This window comes from Bubalus bubalis, chromosome 17, assembly GCF_019923935.1.
Source record: "Bubalus bubalis isolate 160015118507 breed Murrah chromosome 17, NDDB_SH_1, whole genome shotgun sequence".
Taxonomy (NCBI): Eukaryota; Metazoa; Chordata; class Mammalia; order Artiodactyla; family Bovidae; genus Bubalus; species Bubalus bubalis.
Genome location: NC_059173.1, coordinates 10,105,663 through 10,125,018, shown reverse-complemented (window position 1 = coordinate 10,125,018; position 19,356 = coordinate 10,105,663). Strand labels below are relative to the sequence as shown.

General features: G+C 55.7%; 2 protein-coding genes and 1 long non-coding RNA gene across 11 annotated transcripts in view; 1 reads left to right on the top strand and 2 right to left on the bottom strand.

The window, feature by feature from the left end:
* Nucleotides 1-820: 820 nt before the first annotated feature.
* Nucleotides 821-4,962, bottom strand: RPLP0 (ribosomal protein lateral stalk subunit P0). Its single transcript, XM_006052971.4, has 8 exons — nt 4,830-4,962; nt 4,479-4,580; nt 3,355-3,530; nt 3,169-3,256; nt 2,886-3,032; nt 2,594-2,779; nt 1,633-1,773; nt 821-1,052 (listed from the first exon to the last, which is right to left on the bottom strand). Exons 2-8 carry the CDS (start codon nt 4,530-4,532, stop codon nt 888-890), a joined length of 957 nt encoding a protein of 318 aa, XP_006053033.1. The 5' UTR covers nt 4,533-4,580; nt 4,830-4,962; the 3' UTR covers nt 821-887.
* A 2,778-nt stretch (nt 4,963-7,740) lies between these two features.
* PXN (paxillin) overlaps nt 7,741-19,356 on the bottom strand; it is a 43,583-nt gene continuing 31,967 nt past the window's right edge. For 6 of the 9 annotated variants that reach the window (XM_044930067.2, XM_044930066.2, XM_044930070.2 and 3 more), the window contains 12 exons: nt 18,874-19,010; nt 18,561-18,762; nt 17,485-17,620; nt 15,128-15,988; nt 13,833-14,108; nt 13,310-13,603; nt 12,552-12,653; nt 12,123-12,293; nt 11,847-12,020; nt 11,227-11,308; nt 10,981-11,129; nt 7,741-9,941 (listed from right to left, as the gene is read on the bottom strand). In XM_044930067.2, the coding sequence (XP_044786002.1) occupies nt 9,675-9,941; nt 10,981-11,129; nt 11,227-11,308; nt 11,847-12,020; nt 12,123-12,293; nt 12,552-12,653; nt 13,310-13,603; nt 13,833-14,108; nt 15,128-15,988; nt 17,485-17,620; nt 18,561-18,762; nt 18,874-19,010 (2,851 nt within the window). In that variant the 3' untranslated portion in view covers nt 7,741-9,674. The remainder of the gene's footprint in view (nt 9,942-10,980; nt 11,130-11,226; nt 11,309-11,846; nt 12,021-12,122; nt 12,294-12,551; nt 12,654-13,309; nt 13,604-13,832; nt 14,109-15,127; nt 15,989-17,484; nt 17,621-18,560; nt 18,763-18,873; nt 19,011-19,356) is intronic. The other 3 variants (XM_044930068.2, XM_044930073.2, XM_025267512.3) reach the window with 3 other exon arrangements.
* Nucleotides 12,739-18,332, top strand: LOC123329916. The gene is made up of 2 exons (XR_006545505.2): nt 12,739-12,875; nt 18,132-18,332. It is a non-coding gene; the product is annotated as an uncharacterized LOC123329916 (long non-coding RNA).

The window sequence follows — 19,356 nt, the reverse complement described above, 5'->3', positions numbered from 1 at the left end:
ACCAATGTTAGAAGATTCTGGAGCTGAGGGAGGAAGCTGCCCAAGGGCAACTCCTTAAACCAAGGCCACAGGGTAGGAGGCTGGGGCTAAATTTTATTCTGTAGCAAACCTGACAACTCTACCTAAATACGGTCTGAACAGATCAGTCCTTGTCTCTGGTATTAGCAATGGCTTTCTAACTTCTGAGTGCGTGCATGCTCAGCGGCTAAGCAACTCTTTGCTGGTAGATGGACTAGTAGCAGGTCAGGCTCCTGTCCATGGGACTTTCCAGGCAATAAGGGAATGGGTTGTCATTTCCTCCTCCCAGGGCATCTTCCAGATCTAGGGATTCAAACCGAGTCTCCTGGGTTGCAGGCAGATTCTTTACTGCTGAGCCACCTGGGAAGCCCCTTTGGACTTCTGAGACCTGGATACAACCAGTACTTACCTCATGACCCAGTACAGGATAAGTGATATGTATGATTCACAACACCTACAGGACATTTTCTCTCCTTAAATAACAGTGGCCACTAAATTGGAGCACCACCCAGTCTGAAACACCCCTGGCAGCACACATCTTAACTCAGTATGACACTAAGCCTACTTAAATTGAGTGACCCAGGCTTGTGGCCTGATGGTCATGGAGACAAATTTCAGTTTAACAAATATAGTTAACACTGGGTAGAGACCAAGTATAGGATGCTAGGAGAGCAATGTGTCACTTTGAAAGAGGACACCCAAATGTCAATTTCAAATCAAGCTGATTTTACCATGCCTTTGGTTTCTAGCATACAGCACTATATAACCTTCAAACGCACAAAATGAGAAGCTCAGAGACTCATAAGAGAAGTAAGCCTTTATTTTCTCATTTCACAAATAATGCTGGCCTGGTTGGCTGCTTTTTGTGATTAGTCAAAAAGACCGAATCCCATATCCTCGTCCGACTCCTCCGACTCCTCCTTTGCTTCAACCTTGGCTGGGGCTGCGGTGGTGGCAGCAGGGGCAGCAGCGGGGGCAGCAGCCACGGGGGCAGCAGCCACAAAGGCAGATGGATCAGCCAAGAAGGCCTTGACCTAGAGCAAGGGCAAAGTTCACGGTCAAAAGGGTCATCTTAGCACTCCTACTACCCACAACCCTTCTGCCTCTGCAGAGATCTGGGTTTAAGGGCCCACTTCCATGTCAGTGAAGCCTTCCTCTGAAGTAACCAGGCAGGACAGCTTGGGTATAAGCCTGGTGAGCTCAGGCCCAGCTCTTACCCATTTAACTATCCCTGCTTTAAATCTCGTAATTTCTAAAATCAAGAACACATCTCCCCTGCCTCCCAACTTCAAGTAGACAATTGGCACTCTGTAGCCAAAGGTTTCACACTTAGAAGACTGAACCAACTGTGGATCAAAACTCAAAAAAAAAAAGAGGGGGGGGTGATTTCCAGAACTGAATTTGCTGTATTGTAGCAATTATTTACACTCAAGTTACATTGTATTTATAAGCGTTTACATAACATTCAAACTGGATTAGGTATTGTAAGTAACCTAGAAATGATGTAACCTAACTAACACCATTTTATTATATGACAGACTTGAGCATGGATTTTGGTATCCATGATGGAAGCACAACTATATTCTTGCTGTGGTCCCGGTGGGTTCTTTGTACCTTTTCAGCAAGTGGGAAGGTGTAATCAGTCTCCACAGACAAAGCCAGGACGCGCTTGTACCCATTGATGATAGAATGGGGTACAGATGCGATGGTCGGGTAACCAATCTGCAGGCACACGCTGGCAACATTGCGGACGCCCTGTGGGAGGAGGAAACATTCCTTTAGCTCTTCAGGCGTGACATCTTAAGAGACAATGAAGCGGAGCTCAACAGCACACAGGATTTGCTCAGTACCTCAGTCTCACACAGGACACTTCACCTAACACCAAATGCTTCTGGCAGTGAAATTCAGACCCAGTTTAATTTACAAATGCTTTTTGCCCTTATTCTCAACAAGGGTGTTCCCTATACCATAACGATGGTATTTACTTCAAAAGCCACCGTTTTGTAGAAATATATAGTCACAGCATTCTGAGAAAAACGTTAGTTCCAGGTGTGAATTTCATCCACTACTGAGATTTCCAAAAGTAACCAGAGTTAAGAGTATATGTAATTACAATTGTCTATCTGTCCAAAAAAACAGGAATTATATATTGCATCACTTTAAGAGGCTGTATTAGTGGCAAAAACTAAACAAGACTAAGGATGGCCTGAGACAGCCTTTCTCCCAAGATAGTAGGGTACTTGGCAACACTTGTGTATTAATTACCTCATTTTCCTTATCCCTCTTTTGACTCACTGACACTCAAAATCTCACATCTTATTGCAGGTCCTAAAATGACAGCCCTTACTGTGTACCCAGCACGGTTCCAAGGCCTTACACTCATTAATTCATTAGCTCCTTCAACGATCCTATATTGTCATTGCCGTTTTAAGGATGAGGAAACTGAGATACAGATTAAACAACTGTTCCTGGTTATTAAACTGCTAGTCAGCTGCATTGCCAAGATCCAGCTGAAGCCAGACGCGCTCTCAACTATTAATGAGAAGGGAAGAGCCTAGAAGGGGCCCTCGGGTACCTCCAGGAAGCGGGAATGCAGAGTTTCCTCTGTGATGTCAAGCACTTCAGGGTTGTAGATGCTGCCATTGTCAAACACCTGCTGGATGACCAGCCCGAAGGAGAAGGGGGAGATGTTCAGCATGTTCAGCAGCGTGGCTTCGCTGGCGCCCACTTTGTCTCCTGTCTTAATCAGCTGCACATCACTCTGAAGAACAAGGAGTTGGCAGTTAACCCCTGGATGTCCGGCAGGTCCAAGGCCACCGAGCCCCCACCGCTGGCCCAGCTAGCACCGGCAAGCCAGGTCCACTCACCAGGATTTCAATCGTGCCCCTGGAGATCTTCGTGGTGATGCCTAAAGCCTGGAAGAAGGAGGTCTTCTCGGGCCCCAGACCAGTGTTCTGGGCCGGCACAGTGACTTCACACGGTGCTATGGCACCAGCACGGGCGGCAGCTGGCACCTGAGAAAATGGGGAAAAAAAAAATGAACAGTGAGATGTCTTCTCTCCAGACACAACCTGAGATCAGTCAGTTTTGTTGCTTTTCAGGAGCCAAATTAATGATAAGGTCTCTCCAGTCAACCTGATTCTCCCTTACCTTGTTGGCCAGCAGCATGTCCCTGATCTCAGTGAGGTCCTCCTTGGTGAACACGAAGCCCACATTCCCCCGAATGTGAGGCAACAGTCTGCGAAGAGAAGTTTACGGAAGCAGGTCACTTTTTAACACCATTCCTCTCCAGGAAGAGGGAGGAGGACACTGAGAAGGGAGGATAAAGACACTGACTTCTCCAGAGCCGGGTTGTTTTCCAGATGCCCTCGGATGGCCTTGCGCATCATCGTGTTCTTGCCCATCAGCACCACAGCCTTCCCGCGGAGGGACATGCGGATCTGCTGCATCTGCTTGGAGCCCACGTTGTCTGCTCCCACAATGAAGCATTTTGGATAATCATCCAGAAGTTGCTACAGAAACAAGCCAAAAACAAGCAGTGTTTCACAGGAGCAAAGAGGGAAAAGGTTAGGAGAAACCAAATCCCGCAATCACCAGCTTCCATCTCAATGACCCTTTCCTCTAAGCTTTTGAAATGACACAGAGATTGGGACAGTTCCTCCTCCTATCGGCCACCTGAGTTAACACCAGTTTTGTCAAAGACTGGCTTGTTGAGTATAAACGATAACTGTTTCTACGGTAAATAAAAACTTAATTATAACTTTTGCTCTTTCCCCAATTATGAGGCATGTTTGATTCACTAAATGACTGCCTTAACAGAAAAAAAATACTGTTCCAAGTCAGATTTACAGCAATCAAAATACAACATAAAGGAAGTACAACGAAATAGTAACTTGTAGGACCTAGGCTGCGTGTATATAATCATTTTACAAGGTTTTTTGTTAAACTGAAAACCTGCATGATAAATGAGGAAGAACGCAAAGAACTAAATTCCACAACGCATCCTAAGGCTTGAAGAGCAGCGTGATTAGCATTTCTGGCCAGGAAGACCCAACTCAAGGCCATCTAAATTAAAGAACTCACATGGTTTCTTGACTGACAGGCTCTAAATAGACAACAACTTGCTCCATTATAATCAATCACTCATTGCCTCAGACCTTCTCAAAGATGGTGACAAGGCAGGAAAATTAGGACGAGTGCTATTTGAACTTCCGACAGGCTTGGGTTTGAATGCTCTTCACCTTAAGAACCACTTCACCTGCCTGAGTCTGTTTATCTGCAACACTGGGAGGGGGAAGGGCATGGATCTCGGGAAATTGTGAAAATTAAATGAAATGTGCCTAAAAAGACCTAATGTGGTAGCTAGGGAGTAGGCCCTCAGTACATGCCAGCTGATTGTCCCCATTAGTGCCTGGGCCCGAGGCAGCACGGTGGGCGGCTGGGGCCTACCCCAAACTTACGATGATCTTAAGGAAGTAGTTGGACTTCCAGGTCGCCCTGTCTTCCCTGGGCATCACGGCGGTGCGTCAGGGATTGCCACGCAGGGTTTAAAGACGATGTCACTGAGGAGAGAAAAGGAGCTCAAGCCACCCCGACACGCGTCCCCACAGCACGGCGGGCTCCAAGCCCAAGGCACACGCGGAGTAGGCCATGCGCGGGCGCCCGCCGCCCCAAGCCAGGGCTGTGGCCGCCGCACCCCCAAACCGAAGAGGCCGGACCCCCGCGGTCCCCAAGAGCTTCCAAAAGAACCCCCAATGACCCCCATCCTTCCCGCCACAGTTGCCGGTGCGAACACAGCGAGACGGACGAACCTCACACGAGGACGCCTGGCGAGAGGAGGGCCGCGCCTCGGCGGGCATCTTTTATAGGTGAGCGAAGCAGCCAATCAGAAGCCACGAGCAGAGCCCCCCGCCTATTGGCTGGAGCCAACGTCTGTCTGAAGAAATCGGATAGATGCAGGCAGCCATTGGGTGGCATCCCTGCCACTCCAACCATCAGGAAGCTGCTTTTAAACGAGGTGGTTAAGGAGGGCACTGCTGTGTGCTGGAGGCGCTTTCTCAGAGCTGCTGCCCTCTGCCGGGTTGGAGGTGCTGCCGTGTAGCGTTAGCGTTTACAAGCTGAGTTCACGTTTCCTTTGGTCGCCTGGCCAAGTCGCAACTACAGAGTATGACGCTGAGAAAGAACTCTCATGCTTAGAAACAGGATGGTCTCTCGTCTCCTCTACAGTTTGTTCTTCCCCCATCGAAACAAAGGGATCCTTTAAACCTAAGTCGGATCACTTCCTCATCTGCTCGCAATACTTTCGAGTCTCCCCATTTCCCTCCCAGGAAAAACCTAAAATGTAAATGGCCTACATGATCTGTTCCCCACCTCCACCCCATCATCTCATCTCCGATTTGCCTACTGACTCATTTCCTCCCAGCTTGGTGACGCTCCCATTTCAGGGCTCATGCACTCTCTATTCCCTCTTCCTAGAAGGCTTCCTGCTAATATCCACACCTCCATCGCGTCTTGGCTCAATGATCGCCTGCTAAAGGTCTATCCCGATTGCCCTATTCAAAATTACCCCCCAAACCACTCCCACTTCCCTCTTCCTCCGGTTTAACTTTTTGGTAGCACTTCCACCTAGTAACACACTAAAATAATTTGTCTCTCTCTCTGCCGTGAGCCTGGCACCTATGGGCATATAATAAACATTTGTTGAATGAATGAATGCAGAGTTTGCAGTCAGATAACCTGAATTCATATCCGTATTCTGTCACTTGCTAGATTGGTCATCTTAGGAAATGATTTCACCTTGCTGACCCTCTCTTTCCCTATCTGTAAAATGAGGATAATAGTATTCACACCCCATGAGGATTATGTGAGTTATGTGTTAACACAGCTCCTGGAATGCAGGAGGAGATCACTTAATGTCAACATATTTTATTACACTTTCATTCAACATTTATTTGAACAATTGTGCTATATCATTAAGTATGTTTTTAATGAATAAGCTTAGATCCTAGGGTGGGAAGGGGAGGGGTGATTCTCCCCAACTCCATCCTTTTAACTTGACCAAGTTAGAACCCCTGGTATTGTTTTCAAGCCTCCTGATGATAAGCCTGTATAGACAACTGCTGGAGTCCATTATTGCTAAGATCTCTTCTTAGTGACAGGGTATTACTGCATGCTCAGCATTGTACTAAGTACTTTATGCACATTACTGCTGTTCATCTTTGCAACAAACCCCCAAGGAAATACAGTACTAGTACCATTTTACTGGTAAGGAAATTCACAGAGGTTTAATAATTCACCCAAGTCCCTCAACTGGTAAGTGATGGCTTCAGAACCAAAACATAAAAGCAAGTTCAAAGCCCATGAGTTTCACTATGCTATACAGTCCCTTCCAAACCCTAAGGCTGTCTTCCTTCAAATGCACTTTTGCAAGGATATACATACTGACATATTAACTTCCCAAGGACATCCTGCCTCTGATGATATTGTCGCTAATTATAGTACATCAATATAATGGAATACCATGAATCCATTAAAAAATGATGCCCATCTCTATTTATTGACACGGGAAAACATAAAGTACAGTTGAGTGAGCCAGTTACAACGAAGTGGACCTGTTCATTTACGTAAGTCCAACATGAGCTGGAAATATGATTTTTGGGTGAGGGGTGAAGGTGATTTTCACTTCTGAGCTCAATGCGAAATGGTCAAGGTTCAGACTTGAAATCGACATGCGGCTTTTGGAGGACCATTCCAAACAACAGGGAGACTGCAAAGCTACAAAACTGTCCAGGAAGCTTGCAAAGGCCCAGGACTGGAGTTATGGCTCTGACAAGAGCCAAGGAGGAAGCATGCATGCAAATACAGACATGACCACCAGGGGGCAGTGGAGACCCATTCTCGACTATTATGTCAGTTCAGTTTAGTCGCTCAGTCCTGTCCCAACTCTTTGCGACCCCATGGACTGCAGCACGCCAGGCCTCCCTGTCCATCACCAACTCCCAAAGTTTACTCAAACTCATGTCCATTGAGTCGGTGATGCCATCCAACCATCTCATCCTCTGTCGTCCCCTTCTCCTCCTGCCCTCAATCTTTCCAAGCATCAGAGTCTTTTCAAACGAGTCAGTTCTTTGCATCAGGTGGCCAAAGTATTGGAGTTTCAGCTTCAGCATCAGTCCTTCCAATGAATATTCAGGACTGATTTCCTTTAGGATGGATGGGTTGGATCTCCTTGCAGTCCAGGGGACTCTCAAGAGTCTTGTCCAACACCACAGTTCAAAAGCATCAATTCTTTGGCGCTCAGCTTTCTTTATAGTCCAACTCTCACATCCACTTGCAACAAGGAAGGTTCTACACCCAAGGTATGGAGCCAGAACTAGGGGGCAGTGGTGGTGTGTCTGGTCAACATAAGAACAGAGACAAGCCCTGGATTCACAGCCTGTCTCTGTGCTCGTTCACAGGATATCGGCTCTCTCTGAACCTCTTTCCCATCTGTGAGTGGGAGGCCACACCCCTGCGCCCATGGGAGGCAACCCATGGCAAATTGCAGTGGGTAAGAAAGCCAGGAGGCCCACAAGTGCCCTGTAAGGGCTTTAGCCTCAGGTAAGTGAACTGCAGTGATTGACCCTCAAACTGTGGAGCTTGTGAGTCTGGGGAGGGTTTGGTCTCTCTTCTGGGGCTGAGCTGTTCGTCTCGGACCACAAAGAAATGGCACTAACACCGGTTAAAATAATGGCAAACTTTATTGGCATAAATCACAGGAATTAAAATGGGAAAAAGCCAGGTTATAAGTTTACAGAGGAAAAAAAAAATTAAAAATCAAATCATCAAATAACCATCCACCCAGAGGGTAGAACCTCTGGAAGCCCCAGATCCTCTAGGGGAGGGGTCTGGGGTGGGTCACTGTAAACAGAGCAATAAGGCCTAAGAGTAGAAGTGGAGACATCAGACCTGTGGCAGGACCTGGCCGAGCTCCCCAGACCCAGGCTGCTCCCAGCCCCACCTCCAAGGAGGGACCCCCTTCCCCTCCTGAGAGGCTCAGGACACCCAGCCTCTGGTGAGGTTGGTGGTGTGGGTCTGGCTTGTCCTCACTTAAGACCCCACTGGGGCCCCGTTCCACCGACCGGGAACCCCAGCCCTGCCTGTCTCATCCTCAGGGGGCTTCCTGTTGCCTCCTGCTGTTCTTGTCCCTCCGCCCAGAATCCTATCAGGCCCCCAGGCAACAGCCTGAGTGGGCTCTCTCCTGGGGGGGCCACCACCAGTCTCCAGGGAAGGCAGGAAATTTGGGGAAGGGACGCACCCAGTGGAATCAACAAGACTAATGGTCAAAATCAGATCCCAGCTTTCCTGAGGAGGCAGAAGAAAGGACCCCCAGAGTAGCGGGGGGAGGGGGCTGAGAATGTTCTCTTTGTGGCCAGAAAGTTCACAGGGGCGTGAGCACTCCTAACAGCTTACACAGGGAAGGGGCACCCCCAGAGTGGACGTCCCCCTCTCTCCCCGCTCAGAAACAGGACGGATGAGGTTCGGAATTCTCGGCCCCAGAGGGCAAGACACCGTTCAGGTGGGTTTCAGTGAAGAGCTTGCTGGCCTGGGGAGTAAGGAAGGGGTTCGAAATACAGCAGTTTATAAAAACAGTCCCGGAGAGCTATGAAGTTAAAGATAGGGAGTCAACAGAGCCGCTCCCTGTTCACCTGCTTGTGCTAAGAAAAAAATAAGATACGAATTGCTTCCCCGCCCCGAGCCTTCAGTACAAGGCAGGCCCCGTGTATCCCGCAGCCACCGTGGTGCACACGGGGAGGAGTACAAAAGGAGTCGTCTGTAAAATCTCTTCAAAGTCAGTTTCGTATAGAGAAGTAAAAGCAACTCAGACGATATGAATCCAAACCTCAGTGTAGAAAACTATCAAAGTCGGTACAGTGTCTGGGCAACGGGGTGACATTCACCACCTCACGCGGCCCCAGGAGACGGAGGAGGTGCCTGGAAAACATTATTGCTGGAGAGGCCTTTCTCAGTAGAACCAGAGCAGTTGTGGGGGGGTGGGGGGGCAGGTGTTGGGGGCAGCTGCCCAGGCCTGGGGAGACGGGAGGGGCAGGAGGCACGTGAGGAACCTTCCGTGGCCCCGCGGGTACGTCCACCCTTGGGTGGATGGGTGGGTGGATGGGTTGGGTGGATGCTGGCATTGTCTGGGGGGAGCTTGTGTCCACCCCGGTACTCTCAGAACAAGGCTGATGAGGTTGGGGTTGGGGATAAGGATGCAAAGAGGCCCCCGTCTGACCCTGCCTGCCCTCCCCACCCCCAGCTCCACTGCCAAAATACAAGTAAGAGATGGCTCCAGTGTGGGGTGCTGGCTTGGCCAGGCGGGCTTGTGGGGACGCAGGTGGGACCCTCCAGCCTCTGCCTCGGGGGAGGGTGATGGGCTGGCAGCCTGGGGGAGCCTCGGGAGGAGGAAGGTGGCCCAGCGGCGCTGGCAGGGGGCAAGAGAAGCAGGCAGGACCCCTCAGTGTCCTCTCGCCATCGCCGAGGACACGGTTCCAGTTTCAGTCGGGTTGGCCCCTTCGCCACCGCCCCCCACCCCGGCCCCCCCGGGACGAGGCCTCTGGGTCCCAGCAGCAGTGAGGAGGCTGGGCCAGGGAAGGGGCCACGGGGAGGGACGAGGGCGCCTAGCAGAAGAGCTTGAGAAAGCAGTTCTGACAGTAAGGCTTGTCGTTCTGCTCCTTGAAGGTGCCCTTGTTGAGCTGCTTGAGGCAGAAGGCGCAGACGAAGTGCTCGGGGTGGAACTTCTTGGCCATGGCGGTGATGCAGCGGCCCGTGATGGGCTTCTGGCAGCCCGAGCACAGCGAGCCCCGCCGCTCGTGGTAGTGCGCCTCGCAGTAGGGCTGCCCCTCGTGCTCAAAGAAGCTGCCGTGGACGAACGGCGTGAAGCACTCCTGGAGACAGAGGAGGGCGGGGGGCTGTTCAGGCTGGGGGGCTGGGGGCCGAGGCAGCTCCCGGGTGACGGGCAGGGGACCGTCAGGGCGGCCACACTGCAAACGATTCCCCCTCGACAAGCGTTTTCGACATGCCGAGTGTGGCGCTAAACCCTTACTCCGCTCTCCCGGTAATGACCTCGACCTCAGCTCTCCCGGTAATGACCTTGACCCGCTGCTGCCAAGTTGCGCTGCTGTTTTTGCTGTTTAGTTGCTCAGTCACGTCTAACTCTTTGGTGACCTTACAGACTGTAGCCTGCTAGGCTCCTCTGTCCATGGGATTCTCCAGGCAAGAATACTGGAGTAGGGTGCCATTTCCTTCTCCAGGGGATCTTCCTGACCCGGGGTTCGAACCTGCATTTCCTGCATTGGCAGGCAAATTGTTTACCACTGAGCCACCAGGGAAGCCTGCTAAGTTGCACTGCCTGGATTCAAACACAGGTCTGACTCCTGGGCACTGCAGCATATGTGCCCAGAAACCCTGGTGTCAAAAAAAAAAAAGGGTTCTGAGGTCAAACTCTGCATCCTAGATTCCCCTTTATAGAGATCCGCAGGCACACTCAGGTATATTAAAGGCTCTGAGAAGTCCTGCAATGAACAGTGTTTCCCAAACTTACATAATCAGGGGACCCCTGCCGGAACCCTCATAACATCTGGGGGCCATCATCCCCCAGAATGCAGTCTGGAAACCATCCTCCATTGTCCGCCAAGGCTGCTGAAGGCTTGTTACCTCATTTCACTCTCACATCCCCTTCTCCTGGACCTGGCCTGACCCAGGGGCGGCTGCACAGGTCTGCCTTGCTCTCGTTTCTCGCAGCCCCTGCACAAGCCCTGGTCCAGGACCGACTATGCTTGAGGGAGTGCGCTGCCTGCCTTCCCACCTGATCAAGAACCTCAAGCGGGCCCTGTAAGTCAGCTTCAGAAAGCACAGGGAGGCAGCCGCTTCTCCCCGCAATGGCCCGCTCTCAGCCCCTCCAGAGAAAGCGACGGGGCTCCTTACCCGACACACAAAGCACTCGGGGTGCCAGAGGGTGTTGAGGGCCGAGATGTAGTTCTCCAGGATGGCCCGGGCGCAGCCGCCACACTTGGGCGCGAACATGTCAAAGTAATCCTTGCGGCAGTAGGCCTTGCCATCTTTCTCGTGGAACCCTGAGGGGCGGGGGTTGGGGGGCAGGTTAGGCTTCAGGGGTCCTGACTCAGCAAGGGCTCCCCCCACACCACAGCCCACCTCCCCGAGGCTCAGTACCTTCAGGCCCGAAGAAGGCTCCACACTGGGCACAGAAGAAGTGCTCAGGGTGCCACGTCCGGTCGAGGGCTGTCACCACTTTCTGTGAAAGCCAAGCGTGCGGCCCCAGCTGAGCGGCTGGCACGCGCGACAGACTCCCCCCACCCCCAGCTGAGAGAGACCCACAGGCCAGGGTGTCCTTCCCGTACCCCCTCCACCGGTCAAGGAAGGAGCTGACGCTCCCCAGATGGGGGTCTCTCCCAGCTGTGCTCTGAACACCACTGAGAATTCTGATTTACTGAAAAGGACGTGACGTGCCAAACACGCTCTGTCTCCGGTAATCCTCACGGGCAGTTGAGGTCATACGTTCTACTGGGCCACCCATCTTTTAAGTGTAGACATGGAGGCCCAGAGAGGCTAGGCATTTCCCTAACGTCTCACAGCAGAAAAGCGAGGGAGCCCGCACTCCGCTCCACCTATCCTCGGCAGAAGGGAGTGGGGGATGGCTGCATGATGGGCATTAGGACCAGCCGCGCTTCAGGCTAGAGGGTGAATCCCAGTTTCCCGGCTGTGTGTGCTCGGGCCTGCGCGTGACCTCTCTGGGCCTCGCCTGGCCCCCACCCCTGCACCTGGGCACTCACATCCAGAATGGGCCCATTGCAGTAGTAGCAGCGCGGAGAGAAGAGGTTGTGATAGTCCTTTTCACAGTAGGGCTGTCCATCCCGCTCAAAGAAGTTCCGGGAGCCGATCTCCTCCTGGCAGTGGGTGCAGACGAAGTGCTCGGGGTGCCACGTCTTGCCCATGGCCGTCACCACCTGACAGAGGGGCGTGGGATGCGGTTCAGGACCCAGCCCTGCCCCTGCGCCGGGCACCCTGCCTCCCATGCCCCCCGGCAACGCCCCACCCCTCCTCATCACCTGCCCCGCGATCGGCTTTTTGCAGGCCCCGCAGACCCCCTTGGCGACCGTGGCGACCCCCAGTTTGTTCAGGTCAGACTGCAGGCTCCCCAGCATGCTGTCCAGCTGGCTCCCGGGCTTCGGGGGGCCCCCTGGGGGAGAGCTGCTCCCCGTCTTCCCCTGGGCCATAAACTGCAGAGACAGGGAAAGAGGGCAGGTCAGGACACCTGGGCCTTGGGGGCAGGGACTTGCTGCCGCATGAGGGCATCTCTCCCTCCTGGACAGACAGGTTGAGGCAGGCGGAAGTGTAGCCCCTCCAGGGGCCTTGGAAGCCTTCAGGTGGGAACGGTCTCCACAACGCATCCGGGGGTCCCAGGGGCTCACGGTGGGCCTGACCGGGCCCCGGAACACACCACAAGCAGGACCTGCAGCCCCAGCCTTGGCACTGACCCCTCCCACGTCCTGCCCTTCAGGGCCGCTCTGCCTGCCGTTCAGAGGCCAGCCAGCCGCCCAGCACAGCTCGCCATCTGCTCTCTGTTCCAGGTCCTGGATCTTAGAGGAGGAAACGAGAAGGATTGCTTTTATTTTTTTTTAGTTACAAAAGAAAGAATAAGAGAACTTGTCACTAGACCATATCACAAAAGGGACTTCAGGATGAGATAAGAGAATGGATTTTTTTCCCCCCTACTGGCAGTAACCAAAATCAGGAGAAAAAGTCTACGGAAAAACCACCATGAGAGAGGGGCCCAGGGAGAGATGAAGAGTGAGAGAGAGGTAAGCCCACCAAAGGCACGGGACTGAAGGGGTGGAGGTGATGAGTCAGAGAGCCAGGGGGCCTGGCCAGGTACCAGACCTGGGGCTGCAAGGGACACAGGCTTGGTTTTCCTTCTGAGGACAGCATCCTCAAAGGGAGCCTGGGGCAGGACCGAGGGGCGGCTGACACCTCAGGGGAGGGAGCGAGCATGGACATCAGGTGAAGCGAGGGCCCAGGGTCAAGGCCAAGTCCAAGGAAGGGCTGTGGTGCCTCGCAGGTACCTTGTGGATGGAGGCACAAGGCCAAGTGCAAGGATGGACATGATATCTTGTGGATGGAGTGACAGAGCGGTGTGTGTGTGTGTGTGCGCGCGTGCGTGCGTGTGCGCGCAGAGTGGGGACGCTGCTGGAGCATAAGGACAGGCACAGGTGGGGCTGGGCCCCAGGAGGCCTGCCTGCATCGGGGGGAAGAGCGGATCCTCATCGGTCTGGCAGCCTATGGACCTCACGGAGCGGGGTGCAGCCACGCACGGGGTGGGGCCCTGCACACCGACTCCCCGCCGCCCCGTCCCAGTGCTCTGGACCCCAGAGGGGCCGCAGTGGGTGGGCGGGCTGGGCAGGGGAGGAGAGCTGCTGGCCGAGGAGGCGTCTTTGCGGTGCTGGAGCAGAGGGCTGGGAGGAGGAAGAGAAGAAGGCAGAACAGAGAAGGTTCTCCGCAGGGGAATAGGAGAGCCAGGAGGGAAGACGACCTGAGAGGGAGAGAAGAGGGACAGAGGTGAGCACGGAGACGGTGGAGGAGACAGCAGCTCGGTGGTGGGGGCTCCCGGGGCCCTCTCACTCTTAGCATCGGGGTGAGGCTGGCCTCGCGAGGACGCAGGATGGCCCCCCTCGCCCGCCCCGCCCCACCTGCCCTCTGGCCAGGGCTGGGCAAGAACCAGAGGCCCTTTCCGCCCCGGCCCAGCAGCATCTGCTCACTACCTTCTCCACCAGCTGCCCCCCAGCCCGCCTCCCACGCGGCTGCACAGTGATGACGATGCCCTCGGTCAGCCAGTCCTCGGTGGAGGCCCCTGCGGCCCCCGCGGCCTCCTCTGCCTCCGGCCGGATGCCCAGCCGACCCTGCAGCTCGGCGATGAGCCGCTCCTGGGACGGGGTCCTGCTTAGGGTGGCGGGGTCCAGCCGGCGGCGAGGGGAGGGCTCCCGGGACATGGGGTGAGCGTGGCCGGTCTCCCGGCTCCTCCTGATCACCGAGCGGATCTAGGGGGGAGGCACACTGTCACAGGCCACTCTGGGGTCAGCGGAGGCGGCTCAGTCCACACTCGGGGGTGGGGGGGGGGTGCCCAGGAGGGGAGGGCAGAACCCAACCATTAGAGATGAGCCGAGCAGAGCTAGGGCAGAGGCAGGGGGCCCTGACCTTGGGTTAGACCCTGAACTTCCAGGGCCTCAGCTTCTCCATCCTTTAAATGGGGTAATGGTATTTTTTTTTTCAACGGCTTTAAGGAGTTATTACAAGAATGATGTGAAAGAACGTTAAGTGGGCATTCTCGAATGGGCTTGAGACTTTTCCTTCCTTTTTTTTGTTTCTTAATAGAAACAAAAAAAATAGTCTTTTCTTCCAGTATATCCTTTAACCAGTTGGTTTTTTTTTCCTTGTTTATATAAGAAGGATTATAACCTACTTGTTTTTAGCAGTTCGGTTTCATTTTGTTGTCGCTTTTGAAAAGGGCCTAAAAATTTCAATCAAGCAAAAAGCAGATAATAACATGACGTCAGCCACAGCTCACTGGGGACGGCATGCTGTGTTCTTCCGAAGCACTTTCCAGGCATTGTTTCATTTAATCCTTTGGACAACCTTGGGGGAAATGGTCTATTTTCCCTCATTTTAAAGATAAGAAGACTGAGGCTGGTGGCTGGGGTGGGGGTTGCCCAAGGTCACACGGGGCACACGAGTTGGAGGCGTGGTTTGTATTCACTTCTTGCTGGTTCCAAAGCCCATGCTTTTAACCATTCCACACACATCCCATCAGGATGTCAGGCGAAGCTCATCTAAAGGAAAAAGCCTTCATTGAGCAAGAGGCTGGCTGTCACTAGGACATTCCGGGGGCCAGGGAGCTCCGCTGGCCCCACAGAGCCCACTGCCCGGCGCTGGCCGTTGGGGTCTCAGGCCGCAGCCTCTTGTAACCGGCCGCCCAAGCAGAGCAGACATGCGCAGACAGGGAGGCTGCATGCAGCCAGCCAGGCGGGGCCACGCCGAGCAGCCGGGCGAGCGCGCCTGCCTGGCTAGATGTGGAAATCCTCTCAGTGGTGCTGGGCATGTCCACGGCCACAGCCCGTGGGAGTTCTGGCCGGTCCATCCTGGCCTCGGTGGTGACTTCGGTGGTGCCCTCTGGCCTCCTGGGGGTCTCAGGTCCCCGGGCTGGCCTGACCAGGCCACCTGCCGGGGGCGTCTCTCCACCTAGCTGCTCGTCCTCAACGGGGGTATGGCAGCCGCTCTCCGGCGCCCCTGGCTCCAGCCTTGCCCTCTCCTGCCATCCACGTTCCTCCGCGAGGCTCCAGGTATCGGGGAAGACGGCCTGACGGTCCACAGCCACGACGGCCGGCTCGGTGACCTCCTGGAAGCTGGGAGCAGCTCCCTGCGGGGGCTCAGGCCTGAGTGCCCCCAGAGCCCATGGCCCCTGCCAAGTGGCAGCCACCGCCTCTTCCGGGTGCAAAGCGTTGGCTAACGGCGCTTGGGGGGCCCCAGGCTCCTGGGGACCTGTGCCCCCAGGGTAGGGTAGAATGGGGCCAGGAGGCGCCCTGCAGAGCTCCCCGACCAGGTCTGGTGGGTCCCTCCGAACGCGAGCCTGGCTCTCTATACTCAGCGGCCCCGGCCAACCCTCTGTGGAGGGAAACCTTGAGTTGGGGGTGTCAGGCATCACCCCAAAGCCAGCCAAATCGAGCTGGCCGGGGGCCACGTTGTCCTTGGCGCAGAGGACGCCCAGGGTGTGGCTGTGGCCTTGAGGGGAGGGCTTCCGAGGGGGTGGCAGGCCTCCAGAGGGCCCGGCAGGAGGTGGAGGGGAGAGGCTGTGGTGTGAGGATGGAGCTGAGCCGGGCGGCAGCCCCGAGGAGCTCAAGGCCACAGCAGAGGAGGAGCTGGTCTGGAGGAGGAGAAAGACAAGAGACAGGGGGGAGGAGAGAGATGGGAGAGGTGAGGAGGGGCACGCACTGGGGGGCAGACCGGGCCTCAGGGCTCTGACAGCCCCTGGCTACGCTGACCAGACCATCTGCGCTGACAGCCCCCGGCCACACTGACCAGACCATCTGCGCTGACCAGACAAAGATGGCAGCAAAGCTGAAGCAGAACAACTGGTTCTGGAAGAAGACTCAGCCCCTAGAAGGGTTTTCCTGGGCTCCACCTCCCTGGCTCCCATCTACGTTCCCCATCCAGGGAGCCCGAGTCCGACTCCTGGTGGGGGAGCCAGATCCCACATGCCGCAACTGAAGACACCACATTTTGCACCTGGAATCTGGCGTAGCCAAATAAAGATTTTTGTCTTTTTGGAAAAAAAACAAAAACAAAAAAAAGAACCCCGGGAGCAGAAAGCAGCCTCTGACCCACGCCTGTGGGGCTCCTAGTCCAAATAGGGACAAGAGAGAAGAGATTAAAATGGGGTGGACCGGGGGAGGTCAGCCCAGACATGATTAGGAGACAGGCAGCCGCAGGCAGCTCCCGGATGTCTCTCCCTGGTGATCCCAGCTCTCCTACATGCCCCCGAAACCTTGCTCCTGGGGCTCAATGAGAACCAGCACAGCTTCTCAAGGGGGTCTCAAGGGGGTTTGAAAGCGACAAAGTGCAAAGGGCACTGGGGCGCGGTTCCCGCCTGAGTCCAGCGTACACACTCCTGACTGTGGCCACTCAGGAGGTTCACACACGCAGGCCACTGCCCCGCCCCAGGTGAAGCCTGAGAGGCTCAGAGGTGCCCCTGGGGCCCAGAGCTGGTGCCCCTCCTCCAGTTCCCTAACCATGCTCCCCCAATCCCGGGAAGGGGGGAGTCAGTAACGGTCAGGAACTGGAGTTCAGTCACTATCAGTACCCACCGAGGCACTGCCTCCTCTACACAAGCAGGTGGTGGGTAGGGGACAGGGCACCTCTGGCAGATGTGGCCCAAGAGCCTGATAGATGAGGTTTCCCAGACAAGAGCCTGTGGGCCTCGGAGGCCCATGGAGGCTGGAAGGAGGCCGGCGAAGGAGCCAGAGGCAGAAAAGAAAGAGGACACGCTGGGGACGCCAGCCAGCGTGGGAGATGGGGCTCCGGGACAAATGACCTCTGGGCGAAGGATCCCACCCGCCAGCGGAGCCCGCCATCCCCCGCCAAAAGCAGCCACCAACACTGGGCCCTTTGTCCCAGCCTCCTGATCCTTGCCTGGGTGGCGGGGAGCTGGGAGCACCCAGGCAGGAAGGAATGTCCTGCTGAGCACGTCCCCAGCCTTCACAGGCTGCTGGATGCCCCCGTGTCCCAGGCTCGGGGCGAGGCACCCAAACCCTGAGCGGCCAAGTCCCAGCCACTCACACTGGGGTATGGGAGGGGAAAACTGGGGGCTTCTGAGAAGGCAGGGCAGGGGAGAGAGCGGGGTGGGGGGGGACCTCAGGGCACCTTAAAATCCGACAGCGAGGCCATCAGCTCGTCCAGCTCCCTGGTGGCGGAGGAGGCTGAGATGCGCGTCTGCTGCTGACTGGAGGTGACTCGCTGGGGACTGCTCATCTCGCCCTGGTTCACAGTGATGGTGGGGCTGCGGGCAGGCAAGGAGGCATCAGCAGGGACCCCTGGGGCCAGCCCGAGCGCCCCCAGCATGGCCCTCCCCTCCCCAGGGGAGGGTCAACACTTCAGCTCTGACACTGGGGTCCAGCCGCCACCCAACCCCAGGGAAGCCCACCAGCTCCCAGTCTCTCCTGGGGACACGTCGCTGGTGGGTGGGGGGGCACTGCTGTTGGCCAGGGGGACAGAGCGCCAAGCGGAGCTTACGGGGGAGAGGAGAAGGCAGCTCACATGGCACCTTTCCCAGAAGCCCAAGCCCAAGCCTGCCTGTGCAACAAGCCCCGGCATCCTGTGCGGCCTCCACGACACTAGACACACACGCAAGGCTGTTGCAACCATGCGGAAACACAGAGAAGGGCTGACCCTGGGGAGGCGCTTACCATGTGGACTCGGTACACGTGTTCTAAGGGTCTTATCAGGTCTCAGCCCACTGAGGTGGGTGGTCTCATCCCCACGACCTCACTTCCCCTTATTCCCTTCTACAGATGGGAAAACGAAGGCTTCAAAGATGACACTCCCTAAGTGAAGAGCCAAGATGTGGCCCCGATTGCGTGGCTCCGAAGCCTACACTGGGGGACTTCCTTGGGGGTCCACTTCAGGGGCCACAGGTTCCAGCCCTGGTCAGGGAACTAAGATCCCACAAGCCACACGTGTAGCTGGAAACAAATAAAAAGCCTGCACTGACAGCCGCTGGGCTGGGGTGCCCTCGGTGCGCCCAGCCGTCTGTCCTCCGTGAGGGATGGTGGCTCGCTGAAGGTAGGCCTGTGTCCGCGTGACTCACTGCCGTCCCCCAGGGCCTGGTGCAGGGCCCGGCAAACAGCAGGAACTTCAGGGGTGACACCAGGGATGAGCACAGGATGGGCGGAGTGAGACTGAGACCCTCCCCGGCCCGGGAGGGCCCCATGGAGACTCACACGGGGCTGGGCACGGAGCTCTCCAGCTCATCCAAGAGGTTCTCCACGCTGGGCCGCAAGTCCTCCAGGCCCCGGCCACCGTTCCGTTTGGGCTTCTCTTTGGTCAGCGGTCCAGCTTTGCCCCCCAGCAGACTGTTATTCTCTGGGACGCCGTAGTGGGTGCTCAGAGCCCCCGGCAGTGGCGGGCTGGAGTTCGCCTCATCTTGGGAGAAGGAAAGAGAAGAGCCGCTCAGCCCTGAGCCCCGCAGGGACCCAAGACCACCAGGAGGGGTTGGAGCAGGGGCGGAGTGGGGGACCCCTGGCCCAGTCCTACCTGCGGGGAAGCCCGGGGGATTATGCTGCACGGCATTCAGCTCCAGCAGCAGGCGGTCGAGCTCAGAGAGGTTGCTGCCCAAGGAGGAGCTCATGACGGTGGGCGAAGGCTCAGCTGACTTCTGCTTGTTGGGGAAGCTTCAAGAAGCAAAGGAAAGGCTGTGGTGAGAAAAGCTCCTCAAATCCTCCAGGAGAACCAGGAGGGGGCGGGGGGGGGGGATGGGAATCCGACATCTCCAGCTGCCTAAGGACAGAGTGTGGGGAAGGGATGTGGTGAGAAGAGAGGAGAAAGGAAGTGTTGCCTCAGTTCCTGAACCTTCCTCCATGCAGGGCGGTGTGACACCCAGCCCAGTGGCTGCATGGGGATGGCAGATAAGGCCACACCGGGCCTTCCGCAGTAACCCGAGGACCCAAGGAGGAACCCCCGCCCCCCTCCAGCGCCCTGGCGCAGCCTCGGCTGACTCAGCCCAGCATGTGTGGGATC